At 44.1% G+C, this 24,754-nt stretch overlaps 1 protein-coding gene across 3 annotated transcripts in view; it reads right to left on the bottom strand.

Moving 5' to 3' along the window:
• The window catches only part of LOC146208026 (sodium-coupled monocarboxylate transporter 2-like), a 76,419-nt gene that overhangs the window by 40,289 nt on the left and 11,376 nt on the right, over window positions 1–24,754 (bottom strand). For 2 of the 3 annotated variants that reach the window (XM_084591708.1, XM_084591707.1), the window contains 2 exons: window positions 23,558–23,764; window positions 316–713 (listed from right to left, as the gene is read on the bottom strand). In XM_084591708.1, the coding sequence (XP_084447834.1) occupies window positions 316–648 (333 nt within the window). In that variant the 5' untranslated portion in view covers window positions 649–713; window positions 23,558–23,764. Of the gene's footprint in view, window positions 1–315; window positions 714–16,991; window positions 17,055–23,557; window positions 23,765–24,754 lie in introns of those variants that run through there. The other variant, XM_084591709.1, reaches the window with a different exon arrangement.

Here is a 24,754-nt window from a genome sequence, read left to right as displayed (position 1 = left end):
ATTACGTGCGCTCGGTGGTGAAAATCGGTTATGAATTGGACACGACGCTTGCTCATGGGCGACAGACTCACACGCACCTAGCAGTGCAGTATGGTGACTGCCGAGACGCTATGCGCTTACAATGTTTTTGTTAAGGCACCCTCCGTTTCTCTGATAAACTCTGCTAGAGTGCAAAATTTTTATTAGACGTGCATGGAGATGCATGTATCTTGGAAATGCATGTATTTGGATCCAAAGCTGACAACTTCAATTTTTCTATAGCACCATCTAGTATTGCAGTCGCCTGTAACAGCAAAGAGTGCGAATGACGCTTACCTCGAACACTGATGTCACGCGTAGTTCGTACAAGACTGGCAGGAACAGCCAAGATGCTATTGGAGCAGCAGCAGCCAAGCTGAGGCAGACCCACGTGAAGTGGAAGCCGTACGCATAGAAGTGCCCAGTTAGGCCTACCAAACCGGTCGAAGAAATCAGGCTGGCAACCACAGACGCAGCCAGAGGGAGTGCTCGCAGAGCTCTGTTCCCAAGGAACATCTCGACCGGGGTGTTTCCGGAACGTCCCTTTCCGGGTAACGAAAAGTAAAGGCCCAATCCGAGATTCAGTGCCATCAAGACTCCAAACAATGCGTATTCCACGACAATCATCATTTTGTGATGTTGCAACTGCTTTTAATGCCCTTGAAGACACTGTTCTAAAATGCTCCACGGTAGACCTGCAAGCAAGGCATATACAGTAGCGTTGGTGCGACTCTGGGATGAGACAGGAAAAAAAAGTACCCATTCCGTTTAAAAGAAATCAAAGCCGCGACAGCCATATTATGCCATGTTTAGATGACATTTTCTCTGCTTTCCTCTCACAATGTTTGACTCAGTGTATTTGGAAACTGCGTTGTAGCAATCTTCTTTCAGCTTTTAATGTTGCCAAAGATGTTTCCTTACCATCGCATTACACATCGATCACCGGTGATCGATGGTTGAAAATACATTTTAGTGTTGCTGGGGTCATTGCATGCATGCTGCACCGAATACAGTGGAATACCACTTGAACGAAGTCACTTAAACAACGTATTCAGTTGTACGAACGTTATTAAATCCCCCCACCGAAGATCTACTGAACGCTTTACAGGCGACCTTCACTTTAACGAAATCAGTTATTGCTCATTTCAGTACTACGAACATTTTCTGCGGCATCATTCTATATCTTCCACATCGTATTCAGCACTTCAACATGCACAGATCGCACTTTTTGTGGCACATTTTTACGTTGACAACCACATTCCATTACCGCGTGACTATAAGTGGCCGTCATTTAGCTTAAAACTAAATTAGCTTGTAGAATGCCGAATCCATATCTGCCTATGCACACTTTGTTGGCTCCACAGTCACAGCCAGTCATTACGAGAGCATCAGCCCTGTTGGGCTTTTAACTTCAAAAAAGGCGTACGTACGCATGTAAGTTAACCATGATTTGATGAAGCAGTGATCTGCTTGGAGAAAATGAGGGCCTTCGCTGCCCAGCAGACCGTTGTGCTGGACAAGGTTAACGGGAGCTTGCACACACTGAGCGATTTCAAGAACACTGCAGGACTAAGTTCGAAAGCGGTGCAAGTGGTTACTGCATTCTTTGCTTGTAAATGAGCGTAGTTACAAAAGGTTTATACATTATTCGGACACCCAATGTTCTTTGATGCTAATAGAATCAACCTTGCTCGCGCTTATTTCAATTTAGTGCACTTTCATTTTAATACATTTTAATAGACTGTTTACTGAGGCTCATTGAAGTTCGTTTAAGGGAAGTTTCACTGTAGTAGGTTCTTCAGACAATATTTCGTTTTTATGCCAGTTCTCGAGGGGATCGTACGCCAGGCTGATGCAGAAGGCAACATCTAAGTTCTTTTTCTCTTGTGGGGAGGGGCAACAAGCAAAGCTGTTTCACGGTAGCACGGCCCTGGAAATATATTTAGAAGCAGTGAGATATTTACTCCGGGAATCGTGCTTTCCGTCAAATATATAGGGGCGAAAAGGCCCACCGCTCGCTCTTCATATGCTTCCCGAAGGTGGTTAGAGTATACATGCCTCATTTCATGCTGTTCGTAGCTAGCACAGCATATTATAGGTTACAAAAAGCAAATGTTTTAGTTGCATAAAGGCAACGTAGTCCAAATGTGCACACGCTCTTGACCACGAAATGTAGGTAAGAAAAATGTTTAGGCAACATGAAATCAGAATTATGGCTTGCATCATGCTTTTAAATGAAGACGACCATACTAAAGCTCTACTGCATTGGTCTGATGTCCCAACAAAAGCGACAGCTGCACTCAAAGAGCGCGCAAAGAAAAAAAAAGACAATGTTCTGCACTTCGGCCGTCCAGTAAAAATTAACTGTTTGGGACAGACGTCTGTCTCTCAGTACGAGTGACCGGCAAGCCGATTGCGTCATCCTTCAGCGGGTGGCCTGAGAAGGTACGTATAGTGGCGTACATTTACCCCAACTTTCCTGTAAATTCATATCTTGGATACATTTAGTATTTGCATGCCGAAATCGCTTTTCGCACAACCTGAATGCTGTTATCCCTTTTAATTTGAGTCTTTTCTCATCCATTTACAGCTCAAATGCATAGTAACGAGCAACTTATTTTAGAGATATCGCGAAGAATTGTAATGCATTGTTCGCTTCTGTCTGCACTACTGTTATGCTTTTGTTGCTTTAAACATTTGCCATGTATATGCTTTTTGTCGTACATAATCTTACATGCGGAATAGGGCATGCCTGGCGACAAGCGGTCTGTTTATAGACACATTGGTAGGCCCAAAGACGTCTGTACCAGGATAAAGTATGCTACCATGCACCGTTGTAATAAAGGCAACCTCTCACAAATATCCTTGTCTCAGACCTGTCAGAAGGAAAGTTCACATAATACTATGCGGTGTTTTTCTATAAACGAAGGTGTGAAATACCATGGCCTGACTGTAATCAATCCCACCGACCATCTTGGGTCAAGTAAACGTTCGCGTTTCGTTTAGAAACACTGCAGTGGCACCATAGCCGTGATGCTGTTGCACGGAGTGAAAAGCTCTTAGGAGGCGCAACTGCAGTCCCGGCCTGGGCGACCAGAATAGGTCATGTTGTAAAGGGGTGAGGATCGACGGTTTTCTTCGCGCATGGAAAATGGCATAGCTGCGATGTGCCTGAGGAGCACCCTTTCGTAGCGGATACGCATGAAGAGAAAACAGCGGGAGGATTTTTAAAGCGGCGTTACGAAGAAACTTTCATATTTGGTTTTCCAGAGCGTGTTGGCTTGCAAAACCGGTACGATTATAGAATGCCTGCAAAAAGGGGATGACTAAGCGGATGTAGAGGTCGATATTCTAGCCGCCTGTCCATTCCTGGCGACCAGCTGAGCCTTCAAAGTACACTGCTTTCCGTGTGGAGAGGTCGAATGCCACTAAAAGACGAACCCAGCGGAATCGTCACCTCAACCGGCATCTTAAGGTACAAGGGAATTCCGATAGCAAGATACCGAAACCCAGTTAATTTTTAAATTTAGACTTTTTTATGCTACTTGTGCCACGAAACTACCAAAAAGAGGACATGCGCATTAAAATAATCGAAAAATCACTTTTTGACTTGGCCATTCAAAGCTACGCGTATAAAATAAAACTTGGGCATGAACAAAGAACGACATGAAACACAGGTGCACAAATATACAGACAGCCTGTTTTTCCCGCTGATAATGCTTAGAAATTGTGTATTGAGGCTCGTTTTCTTAGATCTGGGTTCATTTCTGGGTCTCCCTGACTCAAGGTCGGGGGGATAGCGACACTTTTGGTAGCGAAGCAAACTCGGAATATGGACCCTGAAATAGCGCTCATTATTCACGAATTGTAGATAAAGGAGTATTTCTCCATTTCCGTAGCACAGACCAAAACCCGTTTTCGAATAAAAAATTTACAAGTGAAGGAACTGAAAAAATACAAACCCCAGAGAAACCCTCAATCTCCATAAAAGAAGCAACAGCCTTGCACAGGCTGCTCTTGAACCGCTCGCGACTTCTCCGCCGGCCACAAAACAAGAACGGCTACCTTAACGTGCCGCCATTTTTTCAACTGTACCGGATGCTATGCTTGCCCACGTTGCTGAAACCTTCCGAGTTCGGAAAATGCGAAGCATGGTGGTGGACAGGTAATAGATATTAATTTTTCCGGGAAATTTTTAAGAGCGATCCAAATGATCACCAATAGAAGCAGTAAAACAGAAGTTGAACGGCATCACTTCAGGGGAATAATGGGAGCGCTGTCAGGTTCTGTGCCGTGCCAGCAACGAAGCGGAAGTCGTTAGCGCAGTTTTATATCCCGTGAAATGGTTTGTAGGTATAGGGCATAAAGCCTATTTCTGCGCTGAAAGCGCACTTTGTACGATACGCAGAACCACACAAAGGCCTCAGCAGACAGGAGGCAGTCGCCTGGAGGAACATACAGGCTAGTGCATTCCCAAACTTAGCAAAGTACCAGAAAATCTGGCCCGCAAAAATTCAAAAATAACACATGCACTGCATGCGGGGAAGTCTCGGACATCCTGCATATCATATGGAACTGCAAATAGCAATTAGAGAAATATAAAGCTGGAGAACTCAGCCAAGCAGAGTGGGAGGCGGAGCTGGCCCACAGGGGTCTCTCTGAGCAGCGCAGCCTGCTCACCAGGGTCTGGGAAGTAGTCCCACCCAATGGTATCCTGGACTAAAGAAATCATCCACGCAATTCCTTTAACCATAGTTTACTCTCTCTGTCTCTCCCTCTCTCTTCAGTGCAGAGGGATGACCGAAAATGAAAGAAGCCTCTTTTACAGATTCCAAGTCAAGCATAGAACCTATCCCCCTGAACACGACCCCAGCTGTATAAGTCCAACCTGCTAAGCCTCTTTTTTTTTTTCGAGACATATTTGCACGTGGTGGTGAAGATACCAAGGTAATAAAAGAACAGATAGGCATAGTCATAGTCCCACCGAAATCAACTACTTTTTGGGGCTGACTTACGTCCGCAAAAGAAATATGTAAACCGGTGGCAGTGATAGCAGTAAACATGCTCGCTTGTTTTTGACTACGAATGCCTAATGCATCTGCCAGAGCTTAATTGAATATCCGCGAAGAAACATCTATAGATAAAGCCGCAAAGGTGACTAGACCAACCTAATACAATATGAAATCAGATGCGAGTGACCACTGGAATCATACGAGATACATCTCGTTGCATCTTGCATGACAACGAATATGTTAAACCACGTCTCATCGACACTGAGCGTCAATAAACAAAGAACACAAGTTCTGTATGTGCTATAGGGCCGCAGGCCAGCGGTTTGCTAGCGGCAAAAAATGATTGCGATGTTTCGAAGACAATATGGATTTCTGCCATCTGTTATGGCGCACCATGAATCATGCAGTGGGCACTTCCAAGTTTTAAGCGAAAATAACGCCACTGGAAAGATTCTTCACTAGTCACGAGTCAACACCGCACTGGTGAAACATGGGATGGTCAGGTAATGTTTAATGAGATGCACGCGGCGGTTGTACTTTTATCTATTTGATATTGTGAACTGCTAGACTGCGGAGAATGAAGTAGAATAAAAAATGTAACCAAAAGGTTTGTCATAGATTGCCCTGAAACCGGCGTATACGAGCAAAATTCTATAGCGCCGTATACAACGTTCATCATCATCAGCCTAACTATACCCACTGCAGGGCGAAAGCCTCTCCTATATTTCTCCACTTAACCCGGTCCTGTGCTAGCTGCATCCACTTGACCCCTGCGAACTTCTTAATCTCATCCGTCCACCTAACTTTCTGCCGCCCCCTGCTACGCTTTCCTTCCCTTGGAATCGAGTATGTTACCCTAAGCGACCATCGGTTATCCTCTCTTCGTACTACATGTCCTGCCCATGTCCATTTCTTCTTCTTAATTTCCAATAGAATGTCGGTAACTTACGCTATCAATAAACGTTTCATGTGGAGCGTCCAGTTTTTAGGCAGTGCGTAAAAAATTCCGAGTAGTGTATACAGTCATTCATTCTCGAAAGTTGGCTGTAGATATACTCTGTAATGTCTGCGCTTTATGACTTCTATCTTCCAACCAATAAGCATCAGGACGCCAAGCCCTGACACTGAAAAAAAAAAAGATATAATTATCTGACTGAAGAGAACATAAAAAGCACCAGGACGCGTTAGCACTTTCCGAAGCCGTGCCTACAGCAGCATATACAATTGTCTTTATCACTTCCTTAACTTAAATTATATCAGTGCAGCAACCCCCCCTCCCCCCCCCTCCCCCGCTTGAACAAAAACGTTTTGGAATACTTGTTTCTCGCGGTCCTAGCGTCATTGAATCTAGGTGTCAAGGTAAGAATATTGCACGTGTTCATCTACCTGCAAATGTCCTTCAACGAGCTCATCTTAAACACGCTAGAGTGACCTTAGTGAAGGAACAGCGCAAACGACGGGACTCAGAGACACCCGAGGAAACACAAACACAGGGCCTTGTGTTTGTGCTTCCTCGTGTCTTTGTGTCCCCTCCTTTGCACTGTTCCTTCTCCATGCAAAACCGACTACCCCACGAACTCACACTTAGAGTGATCTGTCACATGATATATGATATTAATCTGCACCCCAACTAAACTCTGTAGTGCACTGGACCGCCAAGCGCTGCAATTCGAAATTACATTTGCTCCCTTATTGTGAACTCGCGTTTTAGCACAAGGTAGGTGACGGTAACATAACATATTTTTGAAGGAATGCTTGCAGTGCAGTACAATACTTCGCCAGGCAAGGACGGAATTGCGTGCCAACTCAAACGCGCGTCGTCCGTGGAAACGTGACGAGAGCGGCATCTGTTGGCAGTCGGAGGAAGCAGGCAGCACCCGTGACTTCTTCTGGTCGCGAAAGTGGGCTGACTTTCTGATCACAAAGACTTCCTAGACCGTGCGCGGCTGCGGTCGCACCAAGACTTCGCGGGAGGCGGCAATCGCCTCAATTTTGAAGACCATAAAAATATGTGCGCTTCATGCGTCCATTCTGTTTCTAGCTTAGGTTTTCCTTTTGGCCATTGATGCCACAAGTTCGAGCTTCCAGAGTAGTGCGCGTGCATCGAGACCTGAACCTCAGGAACGGATCACGCTCTAAAAAATTTAATATTGCGAAAACAATGAGGCAGATTGGACTGAAAAATTTGATATAACTTAATTCTGAGTGTGTAATGGGATCTAGTTTTCCATATTAGTTATTACGTGCGACATATTTACATGTGCCTGAGAAACTGCTTTGTTCGTAGTAGACTTTTTCTACCCATTAAACAGAAGTGATTCTGATGGGAATGTTACGTATTTCCATTTTGATTCTGCCAGCGAAACCAGGCAACCTCAGCCAGAAATGTCGATTAGGTTAGTTTTTTTACCTGTTTTTGTTCATAAAGGCGGCTCATGCCATGTCTTGACATTACGGATGACGTTTCTTGGATCTGTAGTGTCTCGACATGAAATGCTTAATTTCAGAAGCTTAGGGAATTCCGATCAGGTGCAATTCTGTCATCGCCTTTGGATTGACACCACTTAAAAGCCCGAAGCACTGGATGAAAGGACGTTAAACGTGTGGTTATATTGGGAAACGCCTTTAACATCAATTTATGTTTGTACAAAGAGGATATTTTGAAATGAAATCATTCTGCTGCTGTTAAAGTAGTTTTATATTTGTTTATTTTTAATATGTAGATTAGTAGAAATGTTAATAGGAATACAATTGTGGACAGTTTTCATTTCGTTGTCTTATGCAGTGTGGCAAACATACTCATGTACTCTCTCGCCGCGAGCTGCCAATCCCCCCTCCCCTTCGCCTTCGCGCTCCCCGGACCGGCTGTGAGGCCGCGGAAAGAGGGCCGAAAGTCGCGATGGTGGCGGCCCCTTCCACTCTATACTGGGAAACCCCATAAAATTGAGGTCCGCCTGCGAGCCATTGTTGCTGAAAAAGAAACTTTGTAAATAATAAACGGGACTAGCTTTATAGCAACCTGTAAACTATAGTTGGAAGTACTCTTTTCGTGCATTTTTTTTGTTGATCTCGAATTTATATATGGTCATCGATGGCACCTGTCCCCTGTGGTATTTATTTGGCAATGCTTGATATCCTGACGAACAAGGATTACCACTCTAGCCAAACGGCCGAGGTGGTAAAACATACTGAATGGAAACCATCGCAAGAGACAAACACCAAAGCAGAGAACCACAAGATGGGCGCTGCTCACAACTGAAAGTTTATTCAACGACGGAACACAATATATAGAATAAACTTTCCCGTCCTTTGAATAAACTTTCAGTCGTGAGCAGCGTTCGTTTTGTGGTTTTCTGCTTTGCTGTTTGTCTTTGGCGCTGTTTACCATTCAAGGATTACCACATTTTAGGTTGTGCGTGCCCTCGAATATGTGGCTGAATATTTTTGGCTACTTTCCTGACCCGAGAAGACAACCTGGAGGACGTTGTGACAAACTTTTTAGCCTATACTTATATCATCGTCCCGCGGCTTTACTTGCACCCACGATTTCGATACTGGCTGTAGACATGAGTACCTTCACTAGCTGAAGACCGAATATGCGTCTCAACACGTTTCGTTCATATGATCCAAGAACTAATAGGCCCAATTGCCGCCTAGAAAGGCATACTCGAAGCCCGTTACACGTGCCAACGTATTCTCAATCTGCCATTCTGCCCTAGAAAAATAATGCAGCCGTGCCAACGTATTCTCAATCTGCCATTCTGCCCTTGAAAAATAACGCAGCCATTAAATACAGACAGTCTTCAACCAGCAAGTACAGCGCGTCTGTCCTGCAGGTTATTCCCACCGTGAGGTCACCACATCATGTGGATGCTTAATAAAGAAGCTAAATGGAGCAAACCGAAGAATGAGAATGTTAAGAAAAAGCTGTTGGGTGTGATACCTCGCATTCACCAAGTTTCTTACAGCATCAAAAAAGAGGTACGAATCAGTGTGGCTTCCTCGGTACTGATTCAGCTGAGCAGCATTTCTCCGTTGGCGTCAACGGGATGAAAAGTAGCCATCAGTATAACACGAGTTACGAAACAAAAGCTTCCCGAGTACGTTGCAGGCCCTGTCTAAAAATACCCCTTACACGCGACAGATTTTATATCGAGCAAGATTGTCAATGTTTTAACGAATGAGCCAGGAAACATGCCTTGCCTAGGACCATCTAGCACGCCATTGCAAGAACTGTGAATGCAAGGGTAAGGGAAAGTAACAAAGTACCTTACGCACCGGGTTTGCGAAACACTACCTTTTTGTAACAAACTGGATTTCAATTGAAGGAAAGCGTAGCAGGGGGCGGCAGAAAGTTAGCTGGGCGGATGAGGTTAAGAAGCTCGCAGGGTTCAAGTGGACGCAGCTAGCACAGAAAAAGGAATTGAAAGAAAAATATATGGGAGAGGCCTTCGCCCTACAGTGGATATAGTCAGGCTGATGATAATGATGAGGACCGTTTTGTCTAGATTCAAAGGTAAGATTCAATGGGAGGCCCTTGAAGCATGCAACAGTATAAAAAACTAATAAAAGAAGTATCAGCACTTCGCCTATATCGCTTTCATCGAATGAACTCTATGTTTTACAAAGACGTTTATACGTTTTCTGGAGTCTACCGTGTCCCAGTCTTGGTCGAATATTGTTTTACAGCCTCTGAGACAGAATTGTATGCATTTCTAAGCCAAAGGAAATGGGTTATTTGTTCCTATGTCACTTAGAGTTTCCCAGCCGCGCAGTTATATTTTTTTATCTGGGATATTCTGGGATATATTCCCACTGTGTTTATGAACCACTAGCTCGACTAGCTCCTGGAGTCTATATACGCCGCGTCGTTTCAGCGCGGATTTCTGAGCCATACTTGATACTCTAAAGCGCCGCAGTACATCTGAAAGGAAAGCTCCTGCGAAAATAGACTCAACACATGAGGATGCACAGGGCCAGTGTGATAGAATGGAAACGGAGCGAATACACAGTTTGCATGTGGCGCGCATGAAACGTGCCAACTTCGGTTTCGTGACCACAATAATATAAGAGATTTATCTTACCGTGATCCGCTGCCGTGATTAGCCATCGCGACCCTCTACGAAGAGTGGGCGGGGCGCACAAGCTGATTGGTCTCGACGCGGCAGGTCTATGTGCGACATACAGTATGTAGCGCCATCTATAGGCGCCGAGGGGATCTGGGCATGCGCTGTGGAACGCGTGGTGGCGGATCATGGTAGCGGATCGCGGTTTACGGTAAGCTAAATCTCTCTATAAGTCCTTGGCACGGACTCTATACTCGGCATGTAAATCCACAATTCAGTTATGTGTCTGCCTAGTGTTCGCAATCAATACAGAAGTCTCGCATGTAATAGTTTGCGTTGAAATGCAACCTGCCCGATTAAATAGAATTTCAGGCTATAAATCTCCTCTCTTCCGCGCGCCGCTGATCCTTCGCTAAGGTGAGGACATTCCGTACATCACAAGCACTTAATGAAAAACGACGCAGGCGAAAAGCCGCAAGTGAGGTACAGAAACAGCATGCCCTGTCCGACAGAGCGCAAAAAGCAATCCAGCCATGACCAATCTTGTTCACAGGGCCACAGCGCACTTTAAATATAATTTCTTCCATCGGTGTGTAGAAAGGCAATAACGCTTGCAAGGATTTCTACATTAACGCCCGAGATAAGTTCCACTAGCTCAAAAAACTCAGAACTGAGGAAAAAAAACACTTGGGGCACTGACCTGTCCAAATAGGATACTTTTTCGAGTTGCCAACAGCCACTTTGTGCGCTCACGAGCTAATAACTCTCTGGTTTAAGCACTTAGTAAGCTTTCAATTGAGGGCCCCAAAGCAGCTGACAATGTGAGCTTTAATGCCGAAATGCGAATAGGCTTCATGCATGGTCTCGAATTTCGTTTCCTGTTCATCGCTATGATCAGCGTTCATACACTGAACTTGTACTGGTACACTCAACTTGATTTGTAGCACTCATAAAATGGAATTGCACTAGGAAGAAGAGGCATTTTCATTATATAACAAAAAAGAAAACCTGGAGGCAGTCGCAGTACAGAACTTGTTCATTTTCTATATCCCGAATAGAGAGACACAAGTAATTGATTGGAAAGGCAGAGAAGTCGACCGAAAAGTTCGGTATCTGGACTGAATATTTGGCCCAGAGAAGGACACAAGGAAAACAAAGAAAATCTTGATGTATGACGATGTGGGGAGAGATGCATGAAAATATACACAGGCACAGTAACTGGCATAACAAGCGAGTCAAGTCTTTTCTCGCTCAATAAGCCGCGAAAAGCAAGCATTGCCCGTACAGCTTTCCTTTTTGTTCCACCAAGCAAATGGTAGTAAATCCTCCGAAAAAGGCGGGCTGTCAAAACGCTTCAAGAAGCGGCTAGCGTATCCTGTCGAGAGCATGCTTTGGTCACACCAATAACACATGCTCCACAGTCTCCGTTATGCCACAAGTTGAACATTCCGTGGAGCTCGTCTGTTCAATTCAATGTACGATTTTGCGCATGAAAGTCACGTTTAAACGCAATCTGTGGAACAGGCATGCAGACGTGGAGAAATACGCGCGGAACAAAAAAAAAATGCATTTTCCGATCTGTCTTCTGAGAAACATGTTTCGGGCGTCTGGATGGGTCCAGTAGGCTGCTGCCGCACTCCACATACATTTCGGAAGAAAACACATGATGTCCGCTCTAGAAAAAAGGCATAAATGTTCGGAGGCAATTTGTTGTGTCGGTGTTTGCTTCAGATACGGCTTGCTCATTTCCGAGCATAAAGTATGCAGAGATCTATAGAAACACAATCATTTGCCCTTGGGCACAGGTGGGCGTAAGGAGTTAGTGATATTTGCCAGAGACCAGTTGGTGGGGTTGCAAAACTTCGAAACTTTGTACTGCAGTCTTTGATGCTGCGAATGTACCCACTATTGATGTGGAACCCAAAATATATAGCCAATCGGTTCCCGATGTCTGCCCCAAGCTCAGCAGCAGTAGCTGTAGAGTTATGGCAATGAGAAACTCGACAGTCGCCTAGCTAATATCAACACGGCTCCGGTCGATGCTTGTATTGACAATCACCCATTCTATAACGAGAGTTCAGATATTTTGAACTGATGCATGTCGAAGTTAGCTGCTTGAGACAATTAAATCATGTCATGGATTTGTTTTGTATGCCAGGAAAATGCAGGCACCGCAAATGTTGATTCATATATCTATGGCAGTTGGAGAGATTAAATAAGGGGAGGAGGAATGGGGGCATGCATGTCCTGACGGTATGTGAGATTGATGACAGCGGAATGCACGTGAAAAAACCACGTAGTGTCCTTCCGCTCTTCAAGAATTTTCATGAGTCGGGGGCAACAATGTTTTTTTTAAGCAAGCGCAATTAGGCGAGAAGTGGCTTATGTGGGAGGTATATTGATATTGGGTGGCCACGTTACTTTCCTGTAGTGCTTCTGTTAAGCATGGATCGTGGCAAGACAAGGCACATGTTTAGTGCCTTATGGGTACGCTCCCTAACACTTAATTTGCGCCCCATTTGTTGCTAGCTATAAACGAAACAACATTCCAAAATAATGTGTCAGTGGCTTAGCTCTGCTATGCCTGGATATAGACCTTTTCACGACCCTTGAAGAAACCGGTTTGACTGGGCTGAGAACCAGGTATGGGGGGAGAATTCGCAGCTTTTTCCTGTGTTATGAGCACAGCCCAGTCTCCAATATGGCAGCGTCGTTTGGCCAATTTTGAAAAGGTCTACACGTAGCGCAAAGCATGCGCAGTAGCGCGCGGCGCAACTGTCGCAAACACGGCTTCGGCTTAAGGTCACGCGTCGCAGAGGAGCGCACGCCAACGGCGGCGGCGGCGGCGGCGAGGAGCGCGTACACGCTGTGGAGAGAAGGCGACACACCTGCTCCTCTCATGACGTCACGCGACTCTCGCGCATGCGTATAACGGACGGCACACATTCGCGCGAAATTCTGCTCTGATCCGTATAGTGTAGTTTTGCTCTACAAAAATGTTCGGGGACATCTAAGCTCCGCATGAAGAGCATGTTGGAACAGATTAGGTGACCAACGGACATATTAAACCCCCCTTTAATGAAGCCGTAATAATGTGAATAAAATAGGTCTAGAGTGGCTGACTCGGCATGCAACAGCACCGGAAGGTTTATACTTACTCCATCTTCCCTCCTCAAGTGAGCAACTCGAGTTGGAAGCTCCTACTAACTTTCTAATATGATGTGGTATTGTTAAATCAATAGTCAATAAGGTTATTTCCGGGTTAAACTGGAGGGTTTCCTGGCTAAAGGCTTCCCAGGGATCTCGACAGCATCCAGGAAACCCTTGCAAGCAGCACCACGTGCGTGGTGCAGGAAATTCTCAAATCAGTCATACATACAGTGGTCACATTCAATAAAAACTTCAATACATATGGACACTGACCAATAAGCCTTACACTAAGTGGCACAAAGCTAAAAACAATAAAACGGGTACTATTTTAAGAGAAAATCTTAACAACTGAGCAAACATTCAACAATCTACAAGAGGAGGCATAAAATCAGATTTCAACCAAATGTTTGCCCAGCTCAACTATTGTGTATCCTGTTGTATTTTGATAAGTATTTATGACATGGGGCGGGTTATAAGATAACATCTGTAATTTAAAACCATTACAAAAACGTGGTATATTCGGTGTATTAGTACTTTGTCCAAACTACAAACACCAAACAGTTGCCCAAACTATCGAACAATTAGTGGTGTTCATTCCAGCTGTCAGCTAACGCTATCGTGTCAAAAGTGGTGATTCTTTTCTCAACATTTTGATAAGTTTCGAGCGTGATAACCTGCAGTCAATAATTATTCTGTAGACTTTGGGGTTTGAAGACATCAATATCACACCTTGGTGAAGAGTTATCGGGTTATCGGACCAACGAAAGCCGCTCAGAATTAACAGGAACAGTCGGATAAACAGCAATCGTTTCTACAAACTATACTAGTCTTACCAGCACCATTTTCTCCATAACGTTTCAAGCCCAGCTTGCTAAGGAAACTGGTGGATATAGCATACACTCGTAAACAGGCTTTCCAGGCAAGACAAATCGGGAGGTTCATCTTCCAGTATTATGAAACCGTACATAAAGCCCATGTCCTTGAAGTAATTATGCTTCGCAGTTCGACCCCTTTGCCAGAAAGAGTGGTGTGTCCGACAAAGGTGGAGCAGAAAGTCCGAAATGAAAGGTACTGCCGGGATGTGCCTTCCACCACTTTAGGTAGAATGAAAAGAAGAAGACAGTTTGCACGGTATGAAGAACTGAACAAGGGTAAATGGGGTACGCCTCAGTTCGCAGATGAGCCAACGTTTCGACAAGTGAACTTGTCTTCGTCTGACAAGTCCACTTGTCGAAACTTTGGCTCATCTGCGAACTGAGGCGTACCCCATTTACCCTTGTTCAATTCTCTTTTCCACCATTTTACAAATATCTCCTGGTACTTCGGCTTCTTGCAGTTTTAATAAAAGGCAGGGCACGAAAATGATACCTTGCTTGCAGAGGGGAATGAAAGCTTCTGACATGTCAAATAAGCGATAGTGTAATGCGAGGACCCAGGATTTGTGTCGATTTGTGTCGTCGATCTCGGCGAGAAAGGTGATATCGTACGCGAATTCTGCTATTCTGTATTTTCATTCGGCTCGCTGTTGAATTGCAGGTAGACTTTCAAAATCTACGTCAATGGTAGATACTGGCGCATAGACCACAAGCATACCACCAGTTCGCACCATCAGGGGACGTAATCAGGTCTTCTTTACATACCTTCTACACAGGTGTCCTTTAGGACACCTATGTAGTCTCCATAGGTGTCCTAAAGGTATACGCCCGTTTGTTCATTGTATGCTCGAAGAAATGGTAGGGTCGAACCAATTCATGCATCGTGCGTTACCATGTGATCACTGCACCAATTAATGGGGGTATGGAGACTTCTTAAAAGAAACGGTGCATCCAAGAGCTGCAGTAAAATGTTCCATGCAGAAAAAAACAGATGAGCCATTGTTTGTATTGAGGCGATCCCCCTTATGCATTCGGTCGGCCAGGTCACTTCTTCTATACCTCGTTACGGCACTTTGTCACTGAAGTTGGGGAGCATTAATGTCGCCTACAATAATCCCTGTACATTATCAAAGCAGATGATTCGATTAAGGAACGCTAACGAATGAAGGTTTCCAACTGAACAGACACAATAGAACTGCCAGAGATACCAAATTTATCGAATAGGCCTAAAGTGTTTGCCATAAGGAAATATAACATGGAGAAATCAAGCATGCTCTGATGAACGGTGGCAGCCTTAAAGCGGTGAAAATCAAATTAGGCAAAGATAAAAATCAGATGAATGCGATGAGATACAAGTGTCGACAAAATGGCAAAACAGCCGCTGAGTTCTATAGCGACTTATAGCTAAGGTAGTCAGGACACTAATGGGATCGCCAGTACTGCAGGGAATCCAAGGTTCCACCAGTAACAACGGACGACGTAACGAAGGCGTTAAGAGCTCTGAAAAAGAGAAAACAGCTGGAAAAGATGAGGTAACTACAGATTTGTTGAAGGATGGGGGATATCGTGCTAAATAAAGTGGCCACCCTCTATCGGAATGCCTGGCAACATCGACGGTACTGGAACATGGAAGAATGCTAATATTATCTTAATTTATAAGAAAGAGGATGCTAAGGACTTGAAAAATTACAGACCACTATGCTTGCTATCCGTTATGTACAAGCTGTTCACTAAGGTATTCGCTAATAGAAACACGGCAACCTTAGAATTAAAACTAAATCATCAAGCAGGGTTTCGTAAAGGGCACTGTACTATCTCTCATATCCATTCTATCAATAAGATAGAAAAATTCTCGGAAAAGAAGAAGCCCCTACGCATTGTTCAGAGAAAATTAGTTGTGGTTAAGCTCTGGTTGACCCTAGTTGAATTGCGAAAGCAACGGCGGAAGCTTCTTTTGCCTGCAACATTATTCCCCTATCGCGCCGTATCAGGGCAAGGTGCTACATTATTGGGGACACTTCAGCTCATCCTTTAAAGGTATGATGTGAGAGCGGAAGCTACCAACCCACATATAAAATCTCGCTTCAACCAAGCCGTATGGACGTGCCTAAGGGGGAACGAGAATGCAAACAGTTCTGGAAGGCTGATTCTGATGTCACCCTCCAATATGAAAGGAGCGACCCGAGTTGGCAGCTCCTGCCAATGGCGTAAGATAACGTGAATTCAAATGTCATGGAATGCTCATTTTTTTTATGAGGAGACCGTAGCTACGCCTCTTTGCGGCATAGCTGCGGCCACACGAGGTCTCGCTTTGGCTGTCGTAGTATTGCTTTCGGAATAAAAAATTACGAGACGCTTTGGCGACTAAAGTGGTGAAAGGCGAAAGCCTGAGTGCCGCATTCTGCTAAGCATTTTTTGCGAATGGGGCGGTGAATGCGGCTTCGAGTAAAGAGGGTGACTACGGTTTCACATTCCTTCCTTCCTGCACGTTAGCGTAAGTCATTTAAAGTCACGCTTCAACCAATTCGTATGAACGTGCCAGCATGCCGTAGGGGCAGCGAGAATGCAAATGGTTCTGGCAGGCTGATTCTGATATCCCCCTCCCATATGAAACTAGCGACCGGAGTTGGCAGCTCCTGCCAAAATGGTGACACTTTTGCTGATGACAATGATGAGCCGTTAAAGGCTTTCGTACTAAAACATTTGACTCAGTTAAAACCACGGCCGTCATGCAAGCATTGCGAACCCTGGGTGTAGGGGAGCCGTATGTGAAAGGCACCATAGTTCTATATAATGAAAGTAATAAAATTTCCACGAGGAAAGGTGTTAGGCAAGGACACAAGATCTCCAGAGTACTGTTCTCAGCTTACTTGGAAGTATTCAGATATTTGGAATCGGAGCGGTTAGGTATAAGCCTCGGTGGAGAACACATCACTATTCTATGATCCACTGAAAGCATTGCCTTGCTAAATAACTCAGGAGATGAATGGCAAATTATGATTGGTAGCCTAGACATACAAAGCAAAATGGTAGGCCTAAAATTAATACGCAGAAGAATGTTCAAAAGCCTCGAAAAAGAACAAAATTTACAACAGATGGCCGCAACATATAAGTACAACATCTACAGCAGGTGCCTTAGAACAGATAGCAACCGCAGATCCGGATCATGAAAGGGAAATAACAGAAGAATAAGATTAGAATGGAGCGCATTTGGCAAGTACTCGAAGATTACGACTAGTAACTTACCGGTATCGCTTAAAGGGAAAGTATACACCAGTTACATGTTACCTGTACTGACATATGTGGCTGAAACGTGGAGTCTAACGAAAAGGGTTCTACTTCAGTTTCTGACAACACAGAAAGCTATGGAACGGAAAATAACACGCGCACCTGTTAGGTGCGGTAAGCGTGCAAAGTGGGTCAGCGAAATAACAAAACATCAAGACCAAATTGGCGTGGATAGGGCATGTAGTGCGAACACAGGGTAATCGATGGTCGTTAAGGGTAACAAATCGGGAAATGTGGGCGGGTGAGGTTAAATTCGCAAGTGTCAAGGGGATGGAGCTACCAGAGGACCAGGTTGATTGGTTTTATATGGGAGAGGCCTTCGCCCTGCAGTGGGCATAATCCGGTTGATGATCATGGCGATAAAATGAGGACCTGCGCCACATGAGATCACTGAAGGTAGGTAAATAAATTGGCAACGTCATCTCTCTTTGTATTATAAGTGCGAAATAGAGAAAAGGCTCTCACCTTAGCATAAATGTCATGCATATGTAATCCAAAAAACACTACGAACAAACGGGGACGAAAGGAAGAAACCACAGGAACAAGCGCTGTTCCTGTGGTTTCTTTCTTTCGTCCCCGTTTGTTCGCGCTGTTTTTTGGATGATGTATCACCAACTCGCCCGCTTAACTATCCTGTTGAATGCATATGTAGTAGTTCGTGTTGTGGTGCTCTAGATCCTCACGCGCAATGTCTCGGCCTATACATACTCACATTTCTTGTTTTGAGTCTTTCTGGCGATCACAGTAGGAAATTTCAAGAAAAGCGGAATGCGGACGGGATGTTGGTCTCACAGATCACAATCCAAGGAAAGCGGTGCTTCTGGACGCAATCTCGGAAGCTACTCAGAAGAAGGGTCTCAGCATTCCATTGCACCACTACAGGTCGACGCATGTGCATCTAGAAAATTAGGTGTTAGTTTGTTGTTCTAGAGCGTATTACTGCAGTGCCACCAAGATTGGCTCAGATGTCTGCAAACGCAGAACAACAATCCTAGCTGTTTGAGTCTTAACGCCAGGAAGCAGCATCAACCCTCATAGAATATTCAACCTGTGTCAGCATTTCTTTGACCTGTGATTAGTAGGATTCATCGGCATTCTCGGGTGGTGTGGGAACCAAACTTGGACGTGGCATGTCGGCGGCCTTTGATGGCTGGCCAGACCACTTAGAATTAGGGGAGAAAAATATTACAAGGACTTCTAAGACTTCAGAATGTTACATTGCAGCTGACTTCACCTTATTGGGTTACAGCTCAAACTGCTATGGTACTTGACCTGACGATAACTGTGGTTTGGCTTTCTAGGCCAGTCTAGGCTTTCTCTATGTCTCATCCGGTCAATGCCTGGAGCGGAGCTTGCTGGGATGAATTTACGCAGCTGCATATTTGCGGATCGAACTATCTTTCACCATCTTCTTTTGGGTAGAATTCTCATACGTCATTTTAGGGCAATCTATAGCCGCCGCTTCATAGGCACCCGAGCAGTTGGCGCACTTAACAGTCTCCATCTCCCATATGCCATGTCGGTACGGACCTGGCATCGACGATAGATACCTCGCTTCGAAAAACAGCCCTCACGTGCCCAGTTTTGTCGCCCTTAACGTACTTAACAGGTTTGGGAACATGCATAAGAACTGGATTCTTCACACAAGCCATTTTAACGTTGAATGAGAAGGAGTCAGCTTCATAAGCTAATTTAACAGACTTGGATCACCTGAAACACTGACCTTCAACATTTAGCGTCATAGATATGATAAGCGTTCGAAGAGAGACGTATGTCTTATCTTAGAGTGAACACACGTAGTGATACCTGCGCTATTCCTTTTTCCGTTAGCAAGAAAGGAAACGACCGGCTGGTTGCCTAGCACGCCAGTTCCTTTCAGCTTGTCCCCTGTAGCTTAGAATTTGACTTTCAACGGTCTTAAGAATCTTACAGACATTGAATCTGACCTATGTGACTTGAACAGAAGTGAAGTGATCAAAAACCTGGGTCAAGCGCCGTTTGTTTTTAGCATTTAGATTACCCATCGCCGTTACTGTTACCAACGCCATACAAAACAAATTGGGTTTGCGAACAGCCTTTTAGTGACTGACCCGCTGCCGATATTGGTCGGATATTTACGGGGATCACCCAAGGTGGAGTAGATTTGTAATAAGGGAGTAATTACTCACTGACATCAATTCAAACTTCATTCCATTTATTCAGGTCAAATTAGTCCGGATCCCTCGATTAGGACGAATTTTTCGTTAACTTCGAAGTTTCTGCGTAAGCTGTATAGCTTTCCTTGGCAGCCGTATGGATGTGGCTGGGTGGATGTCAATGATAAATTACTCCTTTATCGCTGCTGATATTCTGCACAATTTCCTTTTCATACCCATAAGAACAACGCTGGGAACAGGACAAAACGTGGAAAGGACGTTCACAGGATCTGAATAAAAACGTAATATTTAATTCGAACCAAAACACATATAAATGTGCATAAAGGGCGTGGAGTCAATCCAAGCTGCACTGTCACCGAAGACCGAAGTCAATTCAAAAACCTAAAATCATAAAAATATAAAAAAGTCATTAAATCAATAAAAACCACGGTCTAAACGGTGAGACCGAAAAAAAAATGAAAACAGATGGCAAACCGATAAACGGATTAATTTTCTAACTGTTGTTTCTTCCTTGACTCTGCTTTTTGCACCGTGGTTTGTATTGGTTTTAGGTTTCGAGGTCTTTTTCGATCATTTTATCATTTTCTTTTTTTGACTTGACAACGCTTTCTTCGGTAATGACGCAGCATCACCTTGCTCTCGGCGTCTTACCTAGTCGCTGTTGAAGTATTTGTCAAATCTGTAACCTCCACGATGTTAGCGACTTTAAAGCAACCACCTGGGGGTGCCGCAGCCTGCTCGATATGGGCGCAAGGAACCTGAGCCCACCATCACGAAGGATGGTGAAATCACTGTTAACTTACAGAGATCGAAACATCTAAAATTGAAAGAGCGTTACCTAGCGAGATTCGAAAACCCTTCATGTCTCTAAGCGATTCCGCTTCTGAGTTGCTGGCCAGCCTCGCGAGCATGCGTGCGCGCTGCATCTGGTCTCACGTGAACGAGCTCGCTCACGTGAAAGGTCGAGTGATAAAATTTGAAACGAAATGAAATAAAACAGCAATAAAAGTAAGAAATGTGGTAAATGTTTGGAAATTTGCTCAAAACAATTTCGGGAGCACTGCAGAATCTACACTTCAGAAATGCAAAAGGCTGATCGTTAATGGGGCACACGCCGAGGTGGCGCAGTGGTTACGGCGCTCGACTACTGTTCCCAAAGACGCGGGATCGAATCCCGGCCTCGGCGGCCGCTTTTCGATGGAGGCGAAAAGCAAGGTGCCCGAGTCCTCCACTACGGCGTCTCTCATAGCCTGAGTCGCTTGGGACGTTAAACCCCCACCCCCAAAAGAAACCAAACTGGTGCACACGGCGCATTAAGTTTGCTCTCATTATCATCATAAACCAAATGTACTGTCATTATCATTGCTAATGTCATGATTGTTATTATCACCAATTGCAGCATCATCGACATCGCTACTATATCCTAACAGTAGACATGGAGAATTATGATGCGGGTTTCACGACTCCGGGTGTGGCGCACTTGGTCAAAAGCGCTGGGCTGGGTTTCCAAGGGACAGAGGTTTTATTCCTGGCGCAGATAGAATTTAAAAACATTATTACTAATAATGAGCAGCTGTAATTATTGCCAGTGATCAAATATTGACCGATGGTATCATCGCTATTGAATTACTGAGCTAGGGATGAAATCATAAGTTTGATTGAGCAAACTCCTGCTGACTAAATTTTATAAATTGCCGCCTAACCATATGTGACACCACATTACATATAATGTAACGGAAATGTTTACAGAATCGTGGCCGACAGTATGCACAGTTAAAGGCTTTCGAGTTATTGAGCTATCATGGCTCTCATGTATTGCAGAAAATTGCAGGCATCCCGCCCCGAGCACTGCGAACGAGTAAGCGTTGTCGATCTCCATGAGTAAAATGCACAATCTCGCTGTGCGGAGTTGAACTCTTGTAATTATAATAATTAATTTTTGCCAGTCTTGCCCTTGAGATAAATTTTTCGGCATAATAATTTTCTCTGTTCATTTCGAGTTGGCTACATGCTTGTGTTGTGCCTTGCTTGCAAGCTTCTGTTTTTAACTTTCCATGCTAAATGCTGGCTTGAGCTTTTTAGAGCCCGAATTTATGTTGTTGTACAGATCATTACATAAAATATTGAGAGTATTCAATTTGCTACATATGTTATTATGTTATTGTTTTTGCTGAGAAGCTTATACTTAAGTGAGTAGAATAAATGAGAAAGGTAGCGTTTATTGCAATTAAATCGAGTAGGACATACGAAAGCTAGTGGAGGCCGATAAAAGTTCATAGCCAATGTGACGCGCAATGCAATATACCCGCTTATTAGGAAGCGCGTCTGGGTTCGAATGCGCTTTTTCGAAGCTTTTTCTTTTTTCCGAGCTCGACACAGGGAAGGCTTCACCGCGAGAAACGTTTGCGAGAGAGTAGTACATTTTTTTTCATTGCAATGTTTTATGACAGCCGTTCCGCACTACAATGAGTCAAAAGTAAGACAGAGGAAGGATTGGAGTGACATTATCGCACTACCTGACATATCAGATACACCTCAATCGAGTGAGAATATAGAGTTACATCTGGCTATATATCAAAACATTTAAAGCCATACCAAATATAAGGCGGGCACTGCCAGATATGCCTTGATCAGGGGACTCAGGGCAGGCAGAATTTTAACAAATTTTTGCACCCACACCCGGTCTGGGATATGTAAGTTTAAAAGAAGGCTTGGTACAGCACCCAGCTTTATCTCTTTAAAATATAAACGCTGTAAAAGATGCACATTCCATGGGAAGCATTTTCTCACCTTAATGTTGTACTTTTTCTCAACAGCCTCAAAATTTTCACAAAAATTTGTAATGCGCAGTGCTGTGGACAACCACGAACATCACAGCAGAAAAATGTGTACTAGACGGGCGTACGAAAAGTCATGCCTTTCTATGCGGCGTTGGATAGTTTTCTTGCAAGCACCGAGAACTAAAATCGAACACTGATACCGCTGAGCAGTACTTTAAATCTCTACGGCAGCGCCCCTATGGCCCACGTTTTTGCTATCACTCGCATTCCCTCATATTTGTTTTAGCTTTGTTGTGAACTATAAATTGTAAACATATAAACAAAACAGTACGTTGTGTCGCGAAAGATTAGGGACACATCGTTACCACAAGGAGTGTCACTCTATAGATTTTTATAGGATCCATTCATCATCACCATAATTAGACTATCGTTTCTATGAGGAGGCCAGTTCACGAGGCCCGTGATTGTTGATAGAGTTAACGAGTTTTCACAGACGGGAAAATCATGTTGTCACTCTGTTCACAGGGTGTAAAAGCTTTGCGAACGCGGTGTATATAATCGTATCATTGGAATTAACAGTATTTCCTCTTTTTACTAATCGTCATGCCAAAAATTCAACTCTAAACGAAACATGCTCCTGTGAGTGCTTCACTGTTTTCAAACGTTTTATTATGTCTGTTACCAATGTGTTTCTCATCGTAATTAAATGAGGGCTTCGAAAGCAGCGTCTCGAGCTTGCCTTTGCCTCACAACAGTACTTTTGTACTTTAAGCGATGTCAGACAAATTTTTATGTCCCCACCCATATTGCTACTTTGTACTTTAAGCGATGTCAGACAAATTTTTATGTCCCCACCCATATTGCTACTTTGTACTTTAAGCGATGTCAGACAAATTTTTATGTCCCCGTCCGTATTGCTACTTCTTGATAGGAAGGCTAGAGATCAGCTGCAACTAAATTCGAGTGTGATGGACCTGTATAAGGCGGCGATATAAACAACCGCTGCTCTTTCTTAGAAGTAAAATTCGAGGAAGTCATTCTGTCTTTGTAATTGCAAATAACATCGTTTTCCGTTGTATTGTCACTCGGGCGTTTTGTGGAGCCGCACAAGAAGGAAAATGTAATTATTACAATGATACCATTAAAAAAACCTTGATTCTTGTAGGTCAAGCACACACTACAAAAAAGAGCGATATAGCCTAGAAAACCTACCATGGTTTCAGAATCCGGAATTGGATAATTTCCGCAACGTCGATCGGTCCCTGTTTGTCACCGCTTCACTTCACACGTGTGACTGTGGCCAGTTACTTGCGCTGGCAGCTGTTACGTTTCAGCCGCAAATAGGGCAGGCAGAGTGACAGGAAAAAGTCCTTGCAAAAACAACCTGCTCCCTCTTCTAGTAGATAGCCAGCTGCGGGCCTATACAAAAAAGAAAAAAAAATAACCACAGGGACTATGTGAGTGCCGCGTGTCATAAAAGTCACGAACTATGGAAAGAAATAATGAGTTTACCGGTATAGCAGAAGTATGACAGAAACAAAATCTAAAAACTCGACTGCTTTACACGTCTATGGAATACTTGTTTTCCACGCGTGTGAAAAGGCTGTTTAAAGGATGCAAATAGAATGTGATTTCTCGCTTTCTTCCTGTCCCGCCGGGGTGGTGCAGTGGTAAGATGCCCGACTACTGTCCGGAGTTCCCGGGTTCGAACCAGACCACGGCGGCTGCGTTTCGATGGAGGCGAAACGAAGCGGCGTCCGTGTGCTGTGCGATGTCAGCGTACGTTAAAGATCCCCAGGTGGTCGAAATTACTCCGTAGCCCTCCACTATGGCTCCCTTTCTTTCTTTTCACCTTCATTCCCTTCCCATAGGGCGCGGTTCAGGTGTCCACAGAGCAAGTGTGACAGATACTGCGTCTTCCATTCCTGTGAACCAATTATTAATTATATTCTCCTTCCTATCTTCGTCAGAAGGTGTTTACAGGTGAGTGGTACTGCTATATATTGCAGCTACAGCAATACAATAACGTAAGGAAAAGTCATGATCTGTGAAATAAGCAATGTGTAGTGTATGGCCAGATATAGTTAGGAATCGAGGAGGATAAACAATTGTAAAAAGAGCACTAAACATGTATACTACGCTCGTAGACAACGAACTGTTTGCGTCGAATGGACCCAAGAGAACCAGAGTTGAAGTAGAAACAAAAAAAGGATATGAATTGAGAGAAGATAAAATGCACGTATAAAGCCTTTATTATTTCAGGCGGGAAACAGTACAAAACAGAAGGAATCACAATGCCGGAAGTCACTAACGGTGTGCTGAAACACCGCTCCCCGATAAGGGCACACGAAGGAATAAGAAATAAAAAAAAAGAAATCTGGTGTTCGTTTATTGGACACGTAACTTATT

Source organism: Amblyomma maculatum, chromosome 1, assembly GCF_055883805.1.
Source record: "Amblyomma maculatum isolate TAMU_Amacu chromosome 1, ASM5588380v1, whole genome shotgun sequence".
Lineage (NCBI taxonomy): Eukaryota > Metazoa > Arthropoda > Arachnida > Ixodida > Ixodidae > Amblyomma > Amblyomma maculatum.
The sequence above is the reverse complement of the archived record's forward strand: the minus strand, read 5'-3'. Positions and strand labels throughout refer to the sequence as shown.